This window comes from Gracilinanus agilis, chromosome 5, assembly GCF_016433145.1.
Source record: "Gracilinanus agilis isolate LMUSP501 chromosome 5, AgileGrace, whole genome shotgun sequence".
In the NCBI taxonomy this organism is placed as follows: Eukaryota; Metazoa; Chordata; class Mammalia; order Didelphimorphia; family Didelphidae; genus Gracilinanus; species Gracilinanus agilis.
The window spans coordinates 151,905,800-151,923,827 of NC_058134.1; the positions used below are offsets into that span (position 1 = coordinate 151,905,800).

Consider the following 18,028-nt stretch of genomic DNA (forward strand, 5'->3'; position numbering starts at 1 on the left):
AAGATCTACAAAAATTCAGTTCACACAAAGTTAGAAATTTATTTCTATAAAATGAAATATAGTTGTTTTTGTTGGAATAGAACTTAATATCTCAAAACTTGATTCATTTAAATTTTTATTTTTTAACCCCGACTTTGTCTTATAATCTGTACTATGTATTGGTTCCAAGGCAGAAGAGCAGTAAGGGCTAGGCATTTGGGGTTAATTGACTTATCCAGAGTTAGGGCAGCTAGATTCATTTAAACTTGATGTATGGATTCTTGTCAGGAATGCTGATAAGTGTTTAACTGTTGGCTCTTGGGTGATCCACAACACTTTTACATCTAGACAATCAACAAAACAAATTCTGGTTTTTAGTGTGTGCAGTTTTTTAAGGAACAAATGCTCACGTGAAAATTTAACAATCAGCTTTCTTGTGGGAAGATGGCTCCAGCAATATGGTTAGTGTTGTGCTTTCCCCCTCTACCATCCCTAAACAGTGAATCATTGCTATCATTTGGCTTCTTGACTCCAGACGAGACTCAGTGTTTTGTCTATATAGTTTTGGACTCTTATTTCTTTATGTCAAAGTAATATTTATGTGTTTGAGATTATTCAATTCTAGTTAATAGGTAATTTCTACCAATGAAATTATTTTCAGTATGTCATATATATAAAATATTAGATTTAAAATTTCTATCAAAGAGAGAGGCAGTCTGGTATAGAAAGAATACCAAGTTAGGAACTAGAATAACTGAATTTTAGTCCTAGCCTTGTCATCAGCTGGTTTGGGGCAAAGTAACACCCTTTCTTAAACTCAATTTCTTGTCTGAAAGTTGATGGGGCTAGATTAAATGATTTCTAAGGTCCCTTTTAGCTTTAGCATTCTATGAGCTGTGATTCAAATTCGTTTAAACATATTGTTGCATATATGCAGACAAGGAACTTGGGCTGTTAACACATAAATGTATGCCTGCATTTTTCTTGCCCTACAACTTTCTATTAAAATGTGTTTTAAGCTCTTTATTTATTCTTTGAAGAACTAATTATCTTAAAATAAATTTTTTTAGGTTGAATGAGGTTCCATTTAATGCAGGAGTGGATTCTTTGTGTAATGTAACTTGGAAGAAGTATTTTCTTGTAGGGGATTTCTCCTCCTCTGCCCAATTCTATGTTACATTTGCTGTCTTCGTCTTCCTGTACTGCATTGCTGCACTTCTACTTTACATTGGTTACATGAACCTGTATCGGGACAGTCGAAAAATTCCCTTTATCGTAAGTTATGTTCATGTTCATGTTGTTTTTTTTTTTTTTTTTTTAGAGAAAAGTAAAGAAATTCCACTTAGTGAGGTTATCTGAATTGAAATATAGGTTCTTTAGTATTTATTGGAATGCTCAAGGTTCTTGATTTATCATGGAGTATAAATCAAACTGACACATAGATTAGCTTGAAATTTTTAGTATAATTTAATTGAATATTTTAAATTTCATTTCATTTACTATTAATAAATAATAATTTTATATAATTATATATTGTGTATAAATATATTTTATATATATATATATAAATTTATATATAAATAAAAATTCATGTGACCAAATAGGTCAGGTTTCTAGATCTAGAGATTACCTAATATTTTGAACAGCTTTCTGTTTGGTAAACATAAAATTCACCTCTGATTACAGAAGAGATTTTAGTTCCTTTGTTTTTATTGTTTTAGATCATTAAATATAATAGTTATTGGACTGAAAATAAAATTAGATTATTAAGTAGAATTTAATACTTTCATTTTGAAGAATTACTTCAATTCCAAGAACCTTAAAACTAAGGTAACTTTCATTAGTTATCTTTTCACTACCTCTATCTTCTACTTTCTCTCCCTTCTAAATAAAAATATTAATAACAATTCAGATTTACACATGAAATGTTGATGATCTAATAACTTCAACGTTCCTACTTATAATCTAATTAGACATTTTTTTTATTTGTGAAAAACCAAGAACTAACATTTCTGAGCTTGGGATACTATAAGTATTTAGATGTAACTTAACTTGACAGCATGACCAGAATAATCTTTTGAACCCAGGAGTAGATCATGCACTCAGAACTGAAAACAGTAAAATCATTGATGCTCTTCATAACAGCAGACTAGGTAGATCACTACCATATTTAGAGTATCTGTAATTTGCCCTTCATATAATCAGGATTTTTTAATATATCCATAAGACCATAGCATCTAGCACAGAAGACCATTGGTCTTGGCATGGTATCCTTCCCTACTACTGATTATCGTGATTCATAGAGGAAGACAGTAAGAGCCATTACTATCATGGATATTAGTTCTTAGGAAATGTTTACCAAGTAATAGGAAGCTAAAACACCAAAGATAGCAAGAGAAAAAAACTTGAATAAATTCTAAAACAAACAAAATTTACTAAAGAAATTAGGATTTGGTTTAAGTCAGATATTAGAGCTAGGTAACTGCTTAAAGAACACATGAATTTTATGTAAGCTAAAGCTACTGGCCTTGGAAATAGGATGTTCAGAGAAAGCTTAAGGATCAGTTGTCTGCCAGAACACCATGCCTTTTTTTTTAAACGAATACCATAATGCAGGCAATAGTGAAAGAAAACTGGCCAGACCTTATGAATATATACAACATATTACACACTTAGAAAATCCGCAAATTGCCACAAGAAAAAAAACAAACACTTCATTGATAGCAAATTTTGCAAATGGCCCAGGATCAAGATCTTCAAATATCAAGGAGTAGAAATGTGAATTACATGGGATTATACCACATTCATGAAAATTCACTAAGAAATGGAATAGCATGTCCTGAAAAGCAAAGGAGGTCAAGTGCAGTAAACCAAAATCCTAAGTAAACTTGAGTCTACTTATCATTTGGAATAAATGATAGGATGAAGCAGAGGAAGAAAACATGTTTCTGCCTACCTTAGTTCCTAAATCATTGTTCGTGCTGAGCTTCTGGAAATGGAAAACAGATAATACTTTCATGATGCCAGCCATATGCTTCTGTGGTTCTAAGAGTTGTACTCTTTGAAGTTCATATCTAGCTATAGCTCTAAAACCAGTAACAACATCATGTAATTTGCTAAAAAGATTACCAATGACTCTTATGTAGCTATAGAGTATTAGTAAAACAAAGATAAAAGATTTTACTCTATATAGGCATACATAAAACTTTTACTAAGACTTCGTTAGATGAGATCCTTGATTCAGATATGGCTCTGATAGGATGCTATACTTTATTCAGAAGCATAAGTAGAGATGAAAAGTTGGAGGTAAGGGGCAAATGCCATTGTATAGAACTATGTTGATGAACTTATGGTACACATGCCAGAGCATGCCAGGTGGGGCTGTTCCCCTCTCCACTATGTCTAAGGACATTTCTCATATATCCTGCCCCTATGCCCAGCAGCCCAATGGGAGCCTTTCCTCCTTCCCCTGTCCTGGGGTAAGGCAGGTGGCTCACATGCTGCACAAGGATTGCAATTTGGGCACTCGGTCTCTAAAAGGTTTGCCATCACCGGTATAGAAGATAATTATGTGAGGAAATCCAGGAATCCTAGAAAATATATAGAGAACATTTGGGTGGAAAAATCAGTGTAGACAGAGGCAGGAGTGATATCATCTGAAATACAGATCATAGATTTGGCATTAGGGTTGATAGAGAATAGGGCATTCTTCATTAGCCAAACATATGCTAGAGCAGTGAGAACAAACCTTTAGAGGGGCAGATGATGTGAGAAATGTTCTCAGGCACATGTGGAGAGGAGGAGGGGAGCAACCTGGCCCCGCATCCCTCTTGCTTTCTAGTAATGAACTCTGTGCTGGGGTGACAGTGCATGTGCCCACAGCGAAGGCTCTGAGTACCCCCTCTGGCATGTTTGCCATGGGTTTGCCACCAGTGCTAGAGTATTCTTGTGACCAAAGGCATATAATAAAATAATTTCCTAACTTGCCTTAGTGATATAGAGACATTCTGTTTTAGTTCTGATAATCATCAATAGGGAATAACTGGTTGCTAGAATCAAAATGATGGTAGCTGTAAGCTGTAGGGGAAGTTAATCATTCCACTTTTTAAGGTTGATCTATATGGCAAATATAGATAAAAGGCAGGATTTTTCTATTTAAAAATACAGTTTATCCTATATAAATTTTACCTCCTTAAGATGTCTTCTTGTTCATCTTATCTAAACTCTACAGTTTAACAAAATACATCACTACTGCTTGTTTGATCAAGGAGGAGTGCACCCATATAACCAATTTTGAGAGAATACTGTATAATTAGAATTTGCTCCCCAGAACTCTTTCCCAGTTTCCCATGTTCCTTCTCACATTATGTGATAACGTAGGGAGGATATATTTTGAGTGTAGCTCCGCCCTCTCTTTTCCCATGATCGCAGCTGGTGGCGGTTGGGTGAGTGCCAGGCAGGAGAATTTTACTCACGTGTTATTTATGTAGGCTTTTTCTTTTGTTCTTTTATTTCTTCTACTTCAAATGATTATTAATAAACTTCATAAAATATATACTTGGAGTTGTTGGATATTAATTTAAATCTTATAATACACAGCCTGGTCATTTCATGAAGACATTTTCTGTTATTTCTAGCCACCCAACAATGATATTTACTTTAGGAAATACTATGGTTGATTTGGGTTAGGCAGAAACTCTATTTTTTTTTTTTAAACCACTTTGAGCCAACTATCATAAATTCTGTGGCAGATATTTCTCAATAATTAACCTCAGTAAACAATGGTCTTTATCGCTTCCAGAGCCAAAATAACAAATATTAAAGGAATGTTGGGCATAAGCTGACACATAGTCGAGATTTGGAGATGGCAGATATAGTATTCTGTGCACTAAATTCTACAGATGTCACCTCAGGAAAGAAAGATTTCTAATGAGGAAGAAAAGATGGTGTTTGCCAACCATCTTAGAGTTTTAAAAGATACCTACAGAAGGTGAAAAGCAAAGTGAAGTAACAGAAATTCACTACAAAAGTGTGACAAGTCCTGTAAGAAAAATGTTGATGTTGCTAAAGCTTGTAATATAGAAAATAATACTGCCATATTTCTAGGGGGCAACCTGTCAGTTGCCCTGGTTGGAATGTTGACCATGGCATAAGTTTCCTAGGCCTTCCTTAGTTTCCTAGGCCAGGCAGGTTAAAGATCTTTGCTGACCAGATAGGAACATCAATCTGATATACCAATTATTCCTTATCAATAGATTACTTTATATTTACCATAAAAGAGACCATTTTATTTCTGTCCCAGGGCTGGTCCCTTGGGTCAGCTGAAGATCATAGCAAGGAGTTTTTATCAACATTCTGATTTTAGATCTAGAAGGCAGTAATAAACTAGTTTCATAGTTTTCCTAACCCACTCCCCAATCCCTTTTCCCAAACCAATTTATTCAATAAATCTTTAATTTAAGAACTAGTGTGTCCTACCTTCATCTTAGATCTAAATAATGACTGCTGTTAAAGATTCTAAGTGAGAGGCAGAGTAACTCCATTACTGTTTAGACAGGAAGCACCATACTTCCCTTCCTGTTTAATCTCTCTACCAACCAAAAGGAGTTAACTTCCTCACCCAGGTGAGAGGCTGAAGGAAAATCATCTTAAAAGGGGTTTAGTCCTTACCAAGGGAAATTATCACCAATCCCTTGGCTGACTTAGGCACTGGGTATTTGACATTCCTATATCCAATACCTCCAGTCTACAGCTTGTGACTAGTCCATATTAATTTCCTAACTGCTTTACCAACCACCATTACGGATTTAGTCATAAAACCCTCATTACAGTTTTTGGCAAGTTCAGTTTAGGCAAAGAACCTACAATACTATCTTGAACATGGGTAGTATACTCAGGATGGCTTTTATTATCAATAGTTTTTCCTTGTTACTTTGGACTGTGATGCAAGGAGCTGTCGAATTTTGTTTTCATAAAGTCCCACAATTTATTATGAAGATGCTACAGATTTACAATTACTATAGATGGTGTGCTGTGACCCTTGCTGAATTAATCTGTTTTATTCCTACGTAGGCTGCAATTATTTTCACTCTTTTCCAAGGTTTCAAGGCATTCCAAAAAGTTTGTGCACATTTATGGCTGCTATTCCAAATCAATTCAAATGGTGCTGCTATTACAAATCCTAATGAGACTTTAACCCAAGAAGTACTTGAACAAATTAGGCTCAGAATGAATAGAGGCTAGCAAGGAAAATTAAAGACAAAGGACTTGTTTCTTAAAGTTGCAGTGGGGAGGAAAAAGTCTCAAAAGAAAAATTATTCAATTTGTATAGGATTATGATGAGGGAGAGAATGCAGAATTGATAAACATTTTGCTTATATTATCTCTGCAGTGGAGAATGATTCTTAGACTGGAACAGTCAAAATAAAAAAATTACTTTTAGGGAATTCATACCCAAGATAAGTAGAAAGCTAATAAAGAATACCTGTCTTATCAATGGTTTTGAATCTCCCAAGTACAGTTTATATTACATCTCTTGGCACTAAAAGAATTGGCAGATTTGATTGCTAAGCTGTTCTCTTATCTTTGAAAAGGTTGTAGAAGATGAAAAAAGAAAATAAGATTTAAAGACACTCTATTTTTTTTAAAAAAAGAGAAGAGAATGAGGTCTATAAACAATAAAATTGTGAGCTTAATTTCATTACTGATAAATATTCTAAGCCACATTATCACAAAGATGATTAATGAATGTCAAGGGAATCAGTAATTACAGAGTCAGTATAGTTCCTCAAGAGCAAGTTCATGATAAACTTTTATTTTTAATAGGAGAATTAGATTGGTACACAGTAAATATAGTTTACTTCAATTTTAGCAAAAAGCTTGACTAAATCTTTTAAGTCTTTTCTATTGGTATTTTAGAAAGAAGCATTTGGACAGATCTGCAACTAGTTGAATAACTAGAGCCCTAAGACTTATGTGCTCTTTTAACCTTTTTATTTAGAACTTGGATAAAGTCATAAATGAGATACTTATCAGATTTATAGATGTTATAAAACTAGAAGAGTTAGCAATCACATTGGATGACAGAATTTTTTTTAAAGTCTTGATTTTCTAGAACATTGGGCCAACTCAAATTGAAATTTAATAGAGATGAATGCAAGTCTTCTACTTTGATTCAAGGAAATCAGCTTCATAGTTTAATTCAACCAACATTTATTATGTGATTGTTATATTCAAAGCCCCATTCCCAGTTCAGAAGATACCAAAAAAAAAAAAAAAAAGCCATCCTAGCTTCAAGGAACTTCTTAATAGGAGAATCTACTAAGGGAATACAACATGTACACAAGAAAATACAGAGTAAAAAAATAGTTTCAAAAGGGAACAATATGTAAGACCAAATATGGAATATTATATTCATTTCTAAGCATCACATTTTTAAAAAGATAGTAAGCTAGAAAATGTCCAGAGGATGGCAACCAGGATAATGTAGAACAGTGGTTCCTATACTTTTTTGGCCTATAGTCCCCTTTCCAGAAAAAATATTACTTAACGCCCCCTGGAAATTATGAAACTTCTTTATTGAATTCAGAATAGAATGTAATACAAAAAAAGTGTGGCCATCACCACTCTCCTGGATCGCTGCAGCACCCACCAGGGGGCGGTAGCACCCACTTTGGGAATCACATGTAGAATCTCAAGTTCATGCTATGTTCGTTTTACTTTAAGGAACCAAGGATGTTTAGTTTGGAGAAAATGAAGATGACTAATTAAAACTATATTCAAGTATTTTGAAGGGATGCCACAAGGGGAGCAGAGGGAAAAGGAAAGTTAACCCAAATGGCAGAACTTAGAACCCACCCTGGCTCTAAAAGGTAGAGAGACAAATTTAGGCTTAATATAATTATTGGAATACTATTCAGAAGTGTAATTGGACTATCTAAAGAAGTAGTGGGGTTGGTTGCCTCTCGGTGTAGGTAGCAAAGATGTTTCTTTTTATTATAGATCCAGAGCTAGAAAGGAACCTTAAAGGCCAAGTATTATATATGAATAGACTAAATGTCCTCTGAGATCCCTTCCATTTCTGGTGTTCTCTGATATCTTAAAGAAGGTATTTCCAACACTGCCTTCTTTAAAATAGACATGTTTTTTAAAAAAAAATTAAAGGGTACTGAAGTTCCTAAAGCAGAAGCAGTTGGTTAAACAAACAGTAAAATTTTTTGTTTTTATTTTTGCTGCATGGATAACAAGAAAGCATATGGTAAGTGTGAAATATTTTTGTCTTCTGGATTTGCTCATTTCTTTAGAATCTTTGCAAAGTTTCCATAAGTTTATTTTTTTTTTAATTCTTCCATACCTTAATTAAGTAGGGCTCAAAAGGAAATTTCTTAAGTGTTTATGTGGTAGGGACTTTACAGTAGACTTCTCTGAATAATCTTTGTAGTTTATGGGGCTTTCTAAGCTTGATTTATAATTGTTCTACTCATGCTTTATTTCAGTAAAATTTCTTGTTGTAATATTCCTCTTATTTCTTCAATTAGAAGAAAAAATAATTTAATCTGATTATATAGAGACATTCAAAATCCTATAGTGCCTTAGGGTCATTGGTCATTAAACTCTTAGGACCTGGGGATAGATGAAAAAAAAAAAAAAGAAACAATAACTACTCACAGTGGGAGACTACAAGTACAAATAAAGATATTTATTGCAAAAGTATGAAATTTATAAGTAATGTAGTTAAAAACAAATTTGAGAGGAGAGACTTAGCAAATGCTTGTGCTTAAGCTGTATCTTACAAGAAGAAAGAGACTCAAAGTAGAGATAAGGGAGGTGTGTAGTTAAAATGTTGTACCCCAGTACTGTGTTCCCCAGAATTCCTTTAGTAATACCCAGCATCCTTTTCCTTTCATCTACTTGACATCCTTGCATGTTTGTATATAGTTGTGGGTAACCCTGCCGCCTCCTTCTTTTTCCCATGTATGCGGCTAGATTTGCTCTAGCTTTTTACTTTCCTCTTCAAGTCGTTATTAATAAATTTATTAAATATAATACATGGAGTATTTGGATATTAATGTTTCATCTCACAAAGGAAATGCATTTCAAGCATGTCATAGGGCCAGTACTGATACTGAATTTTGGGGATATAAGGAGTGTCCTTTGAGACGCAGAGAAAAGAGTCAATTTGATCAGATGACAATATTTGGAAGGCAAAAGTGACATCCATGGACGTTGGAAAGATAGAATGGAACTAGGTTCAATGGAGTTTTAAAAGCTAAACAGAAGTATATATTTTGTCCAAGAAGCAAATGGGAAGCCACTGGAGTTGGTTGAACAAGAATCATTTGGTCAGGCCTGCTCTTCTTATATAATCTCTTGGTAATCTCAGTAGATACTATCATCTTTATGCAGACGACTTTGCAGATTTATTTATCCAACCTCAGTCTTTCTGCTAAATTTCAGTTCTGCATTACCAAGTGCCTATTGGACTTTTCAACCAGAATGTCTCAGATACCTCAAATTTTAGACATAGGGTCTAAAACTGAACTCTTATCTTATTTGTAACCTTGGCCTCATATTGGATTCATTACTTTTCCCTCACCCTACAAAAAGCCAACTAAATCTTGTCATTAGTTCTACCTTTATAGCCTCTCTTGCAGCTCAGTGCTATTGTGATCTCCCTGCCTAAAGTCTCTTACCATTCCAGTTCAACCTACAAACTGTTTTAAAGTAATTTTCCTTAAGCACAAGCCTGATTGTGATTTTAGGATATGGATTGTGAACCAGGAGAGAGTATCCAAGAGAACAAGAGTGGGTGACAGTGTCAGATGTATTAGGTTTATAAGAAGGAAGACTAAGAAGAGATCAGATTTGAGTATTAAAAGGTCATTTGAGAAAAAGCTGTTTTCAGTGGAGATGAACTTTTTTCTAAGGAGCTTTGTCTAAGATGAGAGAGTTTGAGAGGATGGTGGGATCTAATGAAATAATAGTTAATCCAAATTCTGATTAATAAGATGTTGCATAAGAGTATAAGAAACTATACACAAATTCTAAGAGCATAAAAGGATTGATCTGCTGAAATCTCTCATACTATGCTTTTTAGACAAGACTTTGAGCATCTTTTTGCTCAGTTGGATCATAAAAATAAACTCTGTAATTGAGTTATTTGATATATTAAGTATTGTATAGTTAGAAATTCTTGAACCCTGGGACTCCATCTCCCAGAATTCTTTCCTTGTCTCAAAATCCCTTTATATTTATGTGCATCTTTACATTATTGTTTGTATAGTCTTGTAACTCCTCCTTCTCTCTTTTTTTCCACGTGCATGACTGGGAAAAGCAGGTTTTTTACTCTAGCTTTTTATGTTAGTTATTATTAATAACTTGGTAAATATAATATTTTAGAGATATTGTATATTAATTTTGAAGCTTACAGTATAGAACTAAAATAAGTAATTACTTTTCTTTTAGGACTTCCTTATTACTCTTATTGCTACTTTCTTGTGGTTGGTGAGCACCTCAGCTTGGGCTAAAGCTTTAACAGACATTAAGACAACCACAGGTGAAAGTCTTATTAGTCAGCTTGACCCTTGCAAGACTTCGGCAAAGTGCTTCTTTAGTTCTGTAACCAGTATGGGATCTCTGAATGTATCTGTGGTATGTATGCAGTTTTTCCAGAGTTTTTGTTTTGCTTTTTTTGAAATGTCTTACCTGCTATCTCAATATTTGAGTGATAGTTAACTATTGCTATTAATATGTCATTTGGGCAGTGAAATAAGATATTTTAGCTTAAATAGTTTATTTCCTTTTGAAACTGAACATGTTACTAAAATCTTAAATTCAGATTTTAATTAATTTACAACTTATGATAAACCATGAAACGAAGATGATCTTAAATATATTAATAATGTTGGAGTAAAATACTTGCTCTCCTTAAAAAGAACAAACTTTTTAAAAGATTATGATGAAAATGTTTGATACTAATTACAACAGAATGAAGCTGGAATGTACTTCAAAGACCTTACCTTTAAATATTCTGTCCCAATTTAGTTCAGTGTTATACTTGGAATTATAAATAAGGAGCTTGGTAAAACTATAATTTGACTATGCAGGGAGTTTTTCACTCATTTAAATAAACATTTTCCATGTTTACATTAACTAATTTGAGATAGAAGACAATAGTAAAAGTAACAGGTCACTGTTATCTTGATATTTTTCAAACAGCTCTTTTGGAATTGGGTGTCTTTTTCTTATTGCAGGGCCCTTGTGGTATAATACCAAACTAATTTAGATCTGACACATTTCTTAGGAAATTTGGCTTCTCTTTAAAGTTGGGGAGTAGAGCAAGGTTTGAAGATTTCCAGTCCACATTCCTCCATGTAACTTTGGACCTTGGGGATGATTGGGAAAAGAAAAAGACAGACAATAAAAGGGAGGAGAGGACAAAGAGGTATTTTAGAGAAACACTCACTTGGAAATTAGAGAGTGAAATAAAAACTATGAAAATAAGAATTAGAGCACAATTTCCCTCCTCTAACCAGAAACATAAGGCACACCTCTCCATGCAAAATAGATATTTTTTTTTTTGGTTGCTTTTTTGCCCTAAATATGCTCAGTATAGTTTGGGACATGTGCATTTTTTAATGGTTTTTAGAAATCTTCATTGAGAATTCAGGGGTCTAATTTTACTGGGAAAGAGAAGTATACATTAAATTCTGGTACTTTTGAATTTAGTGGGAAAAAGATGTGTTCCCCTGAACAGGCCATGGAAAACCAACTTGGATTTTGAGGTATGAGAAAAGATTCTTAAGTTTTGGTTGTTTGTTTTTTTCTCCCATAGATCTTTGGTTTTCTGAACATGATACTTTGGGGAGGAAATGCTTGGTTTGTATATAAGGAGACCAGCTTGCACGGACAGTCAAATGTTTCTACCCATGGCGCAGGAACAGTTGCATCTCCTACAGGAATGTAATTAAAGGAGAGAACTACACTGTGTGAAATATAAATCTATTCTACAACATATTGCCAGCATCTTGACAGGCAATACAATTTGTTTCTAATAAAAGTAATGGTGTTTGCAATAAATTGGTGGATTAAAAATTCTGCTAGTTTTTACATGAAATATGTGCCTTAGATACAAATTCTGGATGTAAATGTTTCCATTTGTAGACTCGGAGATATGGGGATTTATTATGAGAATTGTATACATAAAAATAAATGCAGTTTCTTCACCAAATTTTTTGCATAGCAAAAGTTGTTTTACCCTTTAGGCCTTAACACATACATCGTTATTCAGGAAGGGAATTTATTGTCTATTTTAAAAAGGAAGAAACTGCATTTGAATTACACACTACTGTAAGTTTGTACAGTTCATATGCCTTGAAACCTGTCTTTGTTTAAAAAAGGCTTATTGCAGTATAAATATAGCATAGCAAAAAAAGTGTTTAGTTTCAGAGCTTAAATCTAAATACTGTTCATGTTAAACAAAAATTCCTGAAATGCAAAGATGGGTTTTTAAATAACCTACAATACTTAATAGTTGTACAAAAATTGTTTTGAGCATGGGAATTAGAAATTTCAAGTGTGTATAAATGTTCTTTGATATACAGTTAGTTCAATAATTTTGCAATTTAAGGTGTTTACATTATGCTTGTTGCTTTCATAGACTTTAATATACTCTAAATTTGGTTCAACTAGATACTTTGAAAACTGCAGCCATATTCTTATTATTTGTCCTCTGTTACTCATGCTACTTTGTTGCAGGATGAGGTAATCCTGCAAGTATAGAAGAAATGTAAGTTTTCCTTTTTTTAAAAACCCATTCAGAAGAAAGAAAAGAAATTAAGTTTTGTTTTTTTTTTTTTACTTTTGAAATGCATTTAGATGCTTAGTCAATGAAGTTACTATTATAAGCTCAGCACTGATATTATGAAAATAAGAAATGAGATCCAAATTTCATGTTTCTTAATGTTATCATTCTTACTACATAAATGGATGATTTAAAAAATTATGTATGTGTAGTAAACAAAGGAACACAAGTGAGCTGGTGACGTAATGAATGCATGTTTCTCTGTACACATATTTAGTTGTATTTTGAGTATGCACAGGTCATTCACATTTGTTTGCTAATCTTCATAGTTGCATTGTACAGAAATTCTGGCTATTTTTTCTTCCAAAATGATTGTTACTTTGTGAAGCACAACTCACTGTTGCCACATTTTTGTTGCCTTTATTCTTGACAAGAATTGTCCATGTGAGAAATGTGTCTTTTATGCAACCTACTTAATAAAAAAAAAAATTGAAAGATGAGTCCATTGATTTACACTAAATCCCTTAGTATATACATACACACAGAAAAAATATATTTTAAGATGTTAAATTGTTTCTAAAGTTAGGCATAAAAGTACTCCCTCTAAAAATAGAATCCAACTTGAAACTCTGACCAAGTATTTTGGCATAAAAAAAAAAATCAGATTGAGAGCCAGGCCTAGAGATGGGAGGTCCTAGGTTCAAATCTAGGACCTCCCATCTCTAGGCCTGACTCAATCCACTGAGCTACCCAGCTGTCCCCAATTCTACCTTTTCCAGTACCATTTCAAAGATTCATTTCTGCTTTGTGGGTGATTTTTTTCCAGATAAATTAAAGGGCATGTAGGAACTTGATCTACATAAAAGGTTTATGATGGGATAATTACCACATAATATATAGCAAAAAGAATATTGGATTAGTAAGGAAAGCCTTGGTTTGAATATAAATTTATTTACAAGCTTTAGGAGCATGAAAGTCACTTCACCCCTCTGAGCCTTAGTTATTGGCCTCATCTCTCAAATGGAAATAGCATGTGAAGCACCCAGGTCACATGATTTATTGGATTCAAAAGAAATACTACATGTAAAGGTCTTTGTATCCTTTAAATATTATATAAACCTTAGCTTCAGCAGCTTTTATTACCAAGCTAGAAACATTTCAGTTATGGGATTGGAAACAGATATGTTATATGAATAGTGTTGGTCACCAAGTGATAGATCTTTGTCAAGCTATAAAACAGAAAACTGCAAAGTATCCCTAGTTCATCTGTGTATAGTTCCTTACATCTGCATTGTATTGATGGAGAACAAAATTACAAGAATCAAATTTTTGATAATCTATAAATAGTAACTTAGCTGTTAATGTATCAATTTGGTCCAAAGAAAAAGGATCTTTGGACAAATATGCCATGTGAAGAATACTGTTGGAGATGAGACGGCAATACTGACTTCTTACTGTTAATGAAACCAGAAGACAGGAGGAAGTTAATATCTAAAGGAATTATATTTCTTTTCATCATGTACCCAAATAGAAGAGTGGATACTTACATCATCTTGCATTAGTACAATTAATTAGCATGGATCGAAAGTACAATCTTGTAAAGAATTTGACAAGCTCATCTAAACACATTTCACCGATGACTTAGTGACTTTAATTTGAAACTAAATACAGAAAACAGCTAAAGAAGCGTACACATATACCATAAGTACTTCATTCGAGGGAGCCCAAAAATGCACTGAATATGGCAAAAACCAGATATCTCAGAAAAATGAAATTAATTCCCTTACCAGATAGAAAATTATATAAGTTACTGATGTAAGAGCCATTTCAAAAATTCCTATATAGGCAGACCCCCTGACTCATTGAGCAAAAGTTAATCTCAGGACCATATCAGATGTCATCATTTACAAAAGGTCCAACCTGACCATTTCAAACAAGTAATTGATGCAAATGGAAATTAAAAAATGGTAAAATTTTGATTCTTGATATTGGCATTTCTTTCCCCAACTTACTCCCTCACCTTTTCCCCTGTCCCATCCCCCAGGTATTTCAAAATAAATGAGAGATATGAAATGGTATAAGTGATACTATCCAGAAAGGTAATGAAGACATCTGTCAATCTGTGTGCCTTCTGTTCATAAGAATGGCTTACACATATATTTTAAAGGGTATCCTTAATTTTTAAAAATCTGTAAGAAGACAACAGAGGCCTTTCCAGATGATTTTCTACAGTAGACCTGAATTTCAGTGACAGTTGAGTAAAAGAGAATTTAAGATCTTGCAACTTTAGTTATTTGTCAAATTTTAAAAAAATTTTTACTCAAACAAAACAATCCTAAGGTTTCTAGTTGGGTAATTTATCATATGTATGTTAGATCATAAAAGACTTGATAGCTGCAGTTCTAGGTTTTTTGTTCAGTGATACTTAAATTATCAGCTTCAAGCGTGGCTTAAGATAAGGATATAAATGAATATCAAAGATGTTTCCATGTAGAAAGATGTACTGCACAGAGTTCAAAGGAAGGAGACATTCCCTAGAGAAAATGAAGTCCTCTAGATATTTTTGCATGTAAATCATGCTGATTGCGTTAAGCCCTAGACTACTACAACTCCTCAGTGAGATTCACAGTTACTTAAAATAGACACCCAGTAAGGTATATGTTGCACACCATTGGGTAATCAGTATGTTAAATCATCACTGGGGATAAATGGTTCACTTGGCCCAGAATCGAATGAGGAAGGAAGATTTCCTGACATTTGAAAAACTGAATATCTAGTAATGCTATTTTGCTCTCTCAAGTGATTTTATCACCATTTGTTGGTAATGCTTTTTGGGTGTAAATCCTGCAATATTGTATCTGAAGAATCCAAATTTCAGATGACCCAAAGACTAATGAAAGAGCCCAGCATAAATTATGTTTTACAAAAACATTTTGAAAGTGATGTGGAAAATATCCTTGAAGAGTATAAGAAAAAGCTTTTTCAAGGAGTCCTTGGCATAGTTTCTTCATCCCTCACCCCTGCCTTTTTACTTGGGAGACTTTGATCTTCCTATTACAGCAATCCTAAGTTAGATCTCTAGTTAGATAATTTGCCATGATTGTTAAGATCATAAAAGACGATATCTGCAGTTATAGGTAGTTTTGTTCAATGATACTTAAATTATCAAACAGCTCTAGGCTCCCAATTGATAGGTTTCAACTCATAAACCTACAATTCATCTTACCTCAGCTACCCACAGTGAGGATCTTATATTAGGTCTCACTATCACTGTGCCAAATCCATGATTTATAACATCTTTCCAGTTATAATTTTCTTGATTTTCCATATCTCTGCCTCTTCCCAAATCTATTGTTAACTTTTAACACAACTTTGCCCTCCTTCCTATTTCTTCCAGTCATTATTTCTATCCAATCTTATTTTTACCTTTCTGTGAATAACCTTGTTGGCTACAGTTTAATGATATTAGCCCTTTTATTCATTTGTCCTGTTACAGTTTACAGTTATCTGCCTTCTACCTTTTACTCCTGTGCTGCTAAAATCCATTCTATCACCTTTTTCTTCTTTGACTTTTAAACCACATTCCATCCTCCTGTCAGAGGTGTGCACTTCAAATCTCATCCCTATCTTTTCTGTAAATATTTTGCCTCATACTTTGCTGAAAAAATAAGAGGCCAGGCCATTGGCTTTGCTCAAAAACCTTAACTGCCTATTTCTTAAAAGATAAAATATTGAACACTTGGGTTGAGGTGGACATGATTGGGGATGTAGACTCAAAACTACCACACCAATGCAACTATCAACAATTTGGAAATGGGTCTTGATCAAGGACACATGTTAAAACCAGTGGAAATGCACATTGGCCAGGGGTGGGGAGCTTGTGGGGGGAAGGGGGTGAAGGGGAAAGTAAGAACATGAACCATGTAATAACCATGTTAACTTTTCTAAAAAATAAAAATTATTAAATGATTTTTTAAAAAAAAGATAAAATAGAAAATCCTTACTCGTATTGTTAAGGCCCACTGGTCTAGTTCCCACCTCTCTTTCCTACCTTATTACTGTTCCACATATGGGCTAATCAAACTGGATTATTGGCCGTTTCACTTCATTTCCTACCTCTTGTTTATTTTGCACAGAACAGTATGTCAAGGCCAGAGTATTGAACTTGAATAGAAACCTTGGATTCACAGCTTTGCAATGCCATCTAATACCTTAGTCACCTCACATACAGGATGTCAGTTTCTTCATCTGTACAATGAAGAGGCTGGATGAGTTAATCAAGGTTCCTTCTAAGTCTAAATAAAGTTTCCAGTACTGAGAATGCACCCTCCCCATCTCTTCCTCTCAGAAGCTGGTCTTTAAAGGCCCTACTATCATCATTTAGCCACACTGGTAAGTGAGATATCTCGGACCTCTTCCGATTTGTGTTTTTCTAATCTATATAATAACCTATAGCATTTCCCCATATTTTCTAGTTATATATGGCCTTGATTTCTTCATCCAAAAGCTGTCCATATCTTTTGACCATTTATCAATTGGTGAATGGCTCATATTTTTTTTTTAAACCCTTAACTTCTGTGTATTGGCTCCAAGGCAGAAGATTGGTAAGGGTGTGCAAGGGGATCACGTGACTTGCCCAAGGTCACACAGCTGGGAAGTGTCTGAGGCCAGATTTGAACCTAGCACCTCCCGTCTCTAGGCCTGGCTCTCAATCTACTGAGCTACCCAGCTGCCCCCCTCATATTATAAATTGACAAAGTTCTCTAAATTTTAGATATGAGATCTTTATCCAAGAAACTTAAAATTTTTTCGCCAATTTTCTGCCTGCTTTCTAATTCTGGCTACATTCATTTTATTTGTGCAAAGCCTCATTAATGCATTCAGTTTTGTGTTTTTTACATCTCACAGTGCTTTCTCATTCATTAGTTTTAAAAGGCTCACCTAAGATGACATATAATGGTTGATAGAATTTACAGATGAAGGAATTGAGGTTCAGAAAGGTGACTTTCCTAATTAGGGTCACAAACATAAGTAGCAGAGCCAAGGAGTGGCTCCCTTTGTTCCCTTTTGCTGTAAGTGCAGTGCTTTTTCCAAAAAAGAAAACAACCTAGAAATGGATTTTTTAAAAGTGTTTAATTGAAACTCTTTTAAAAATCAATTGTCATTTCTCAGTGATTCTGCCCAAACCCCTCTCCATAAAACCATTGTAACAAATAAGTTGTCAATACTTTGGCCACAGCAAAAATG

The 18,028-nt window shown here is 34.0% G+C and overlaps 1 protein-coding gene across 2 annotated transcripts in view; it reads left to right on the forward strand.

Annotated features, from left to right (window-relative positions):
* The window catches only part of SYPL1 (synaptophysin like 1), a 40,519-nt gene extending 27,238 nt beyond the window's left edge, over positions 1-13,281 (forward strand). For both annotated transcript variants that reach the window (XM_044679751.1, XM_044679752.1), the window contains 3 exons: positions 1,050-1,254; positions 10,444-10,629; positions 11,813-13,281. In XM_044679751.1, the coding sequence (XP_044535686.1) occupies positions 1,050-1,254; positions 10,444-10,629; positions 11,813-11,944 (523 nt within the window). In that variant the 3' untranslated portion in view covers positions 11,945-13,281. The remainder of the gene's footprint in view (positions 1-1,049; positions 1,255-10,443; positions 10,630-11,812) is intronic.
* The last annotated feature ends 4,747 nt before the right edge of the window (positions 13,282-18,028 follow it).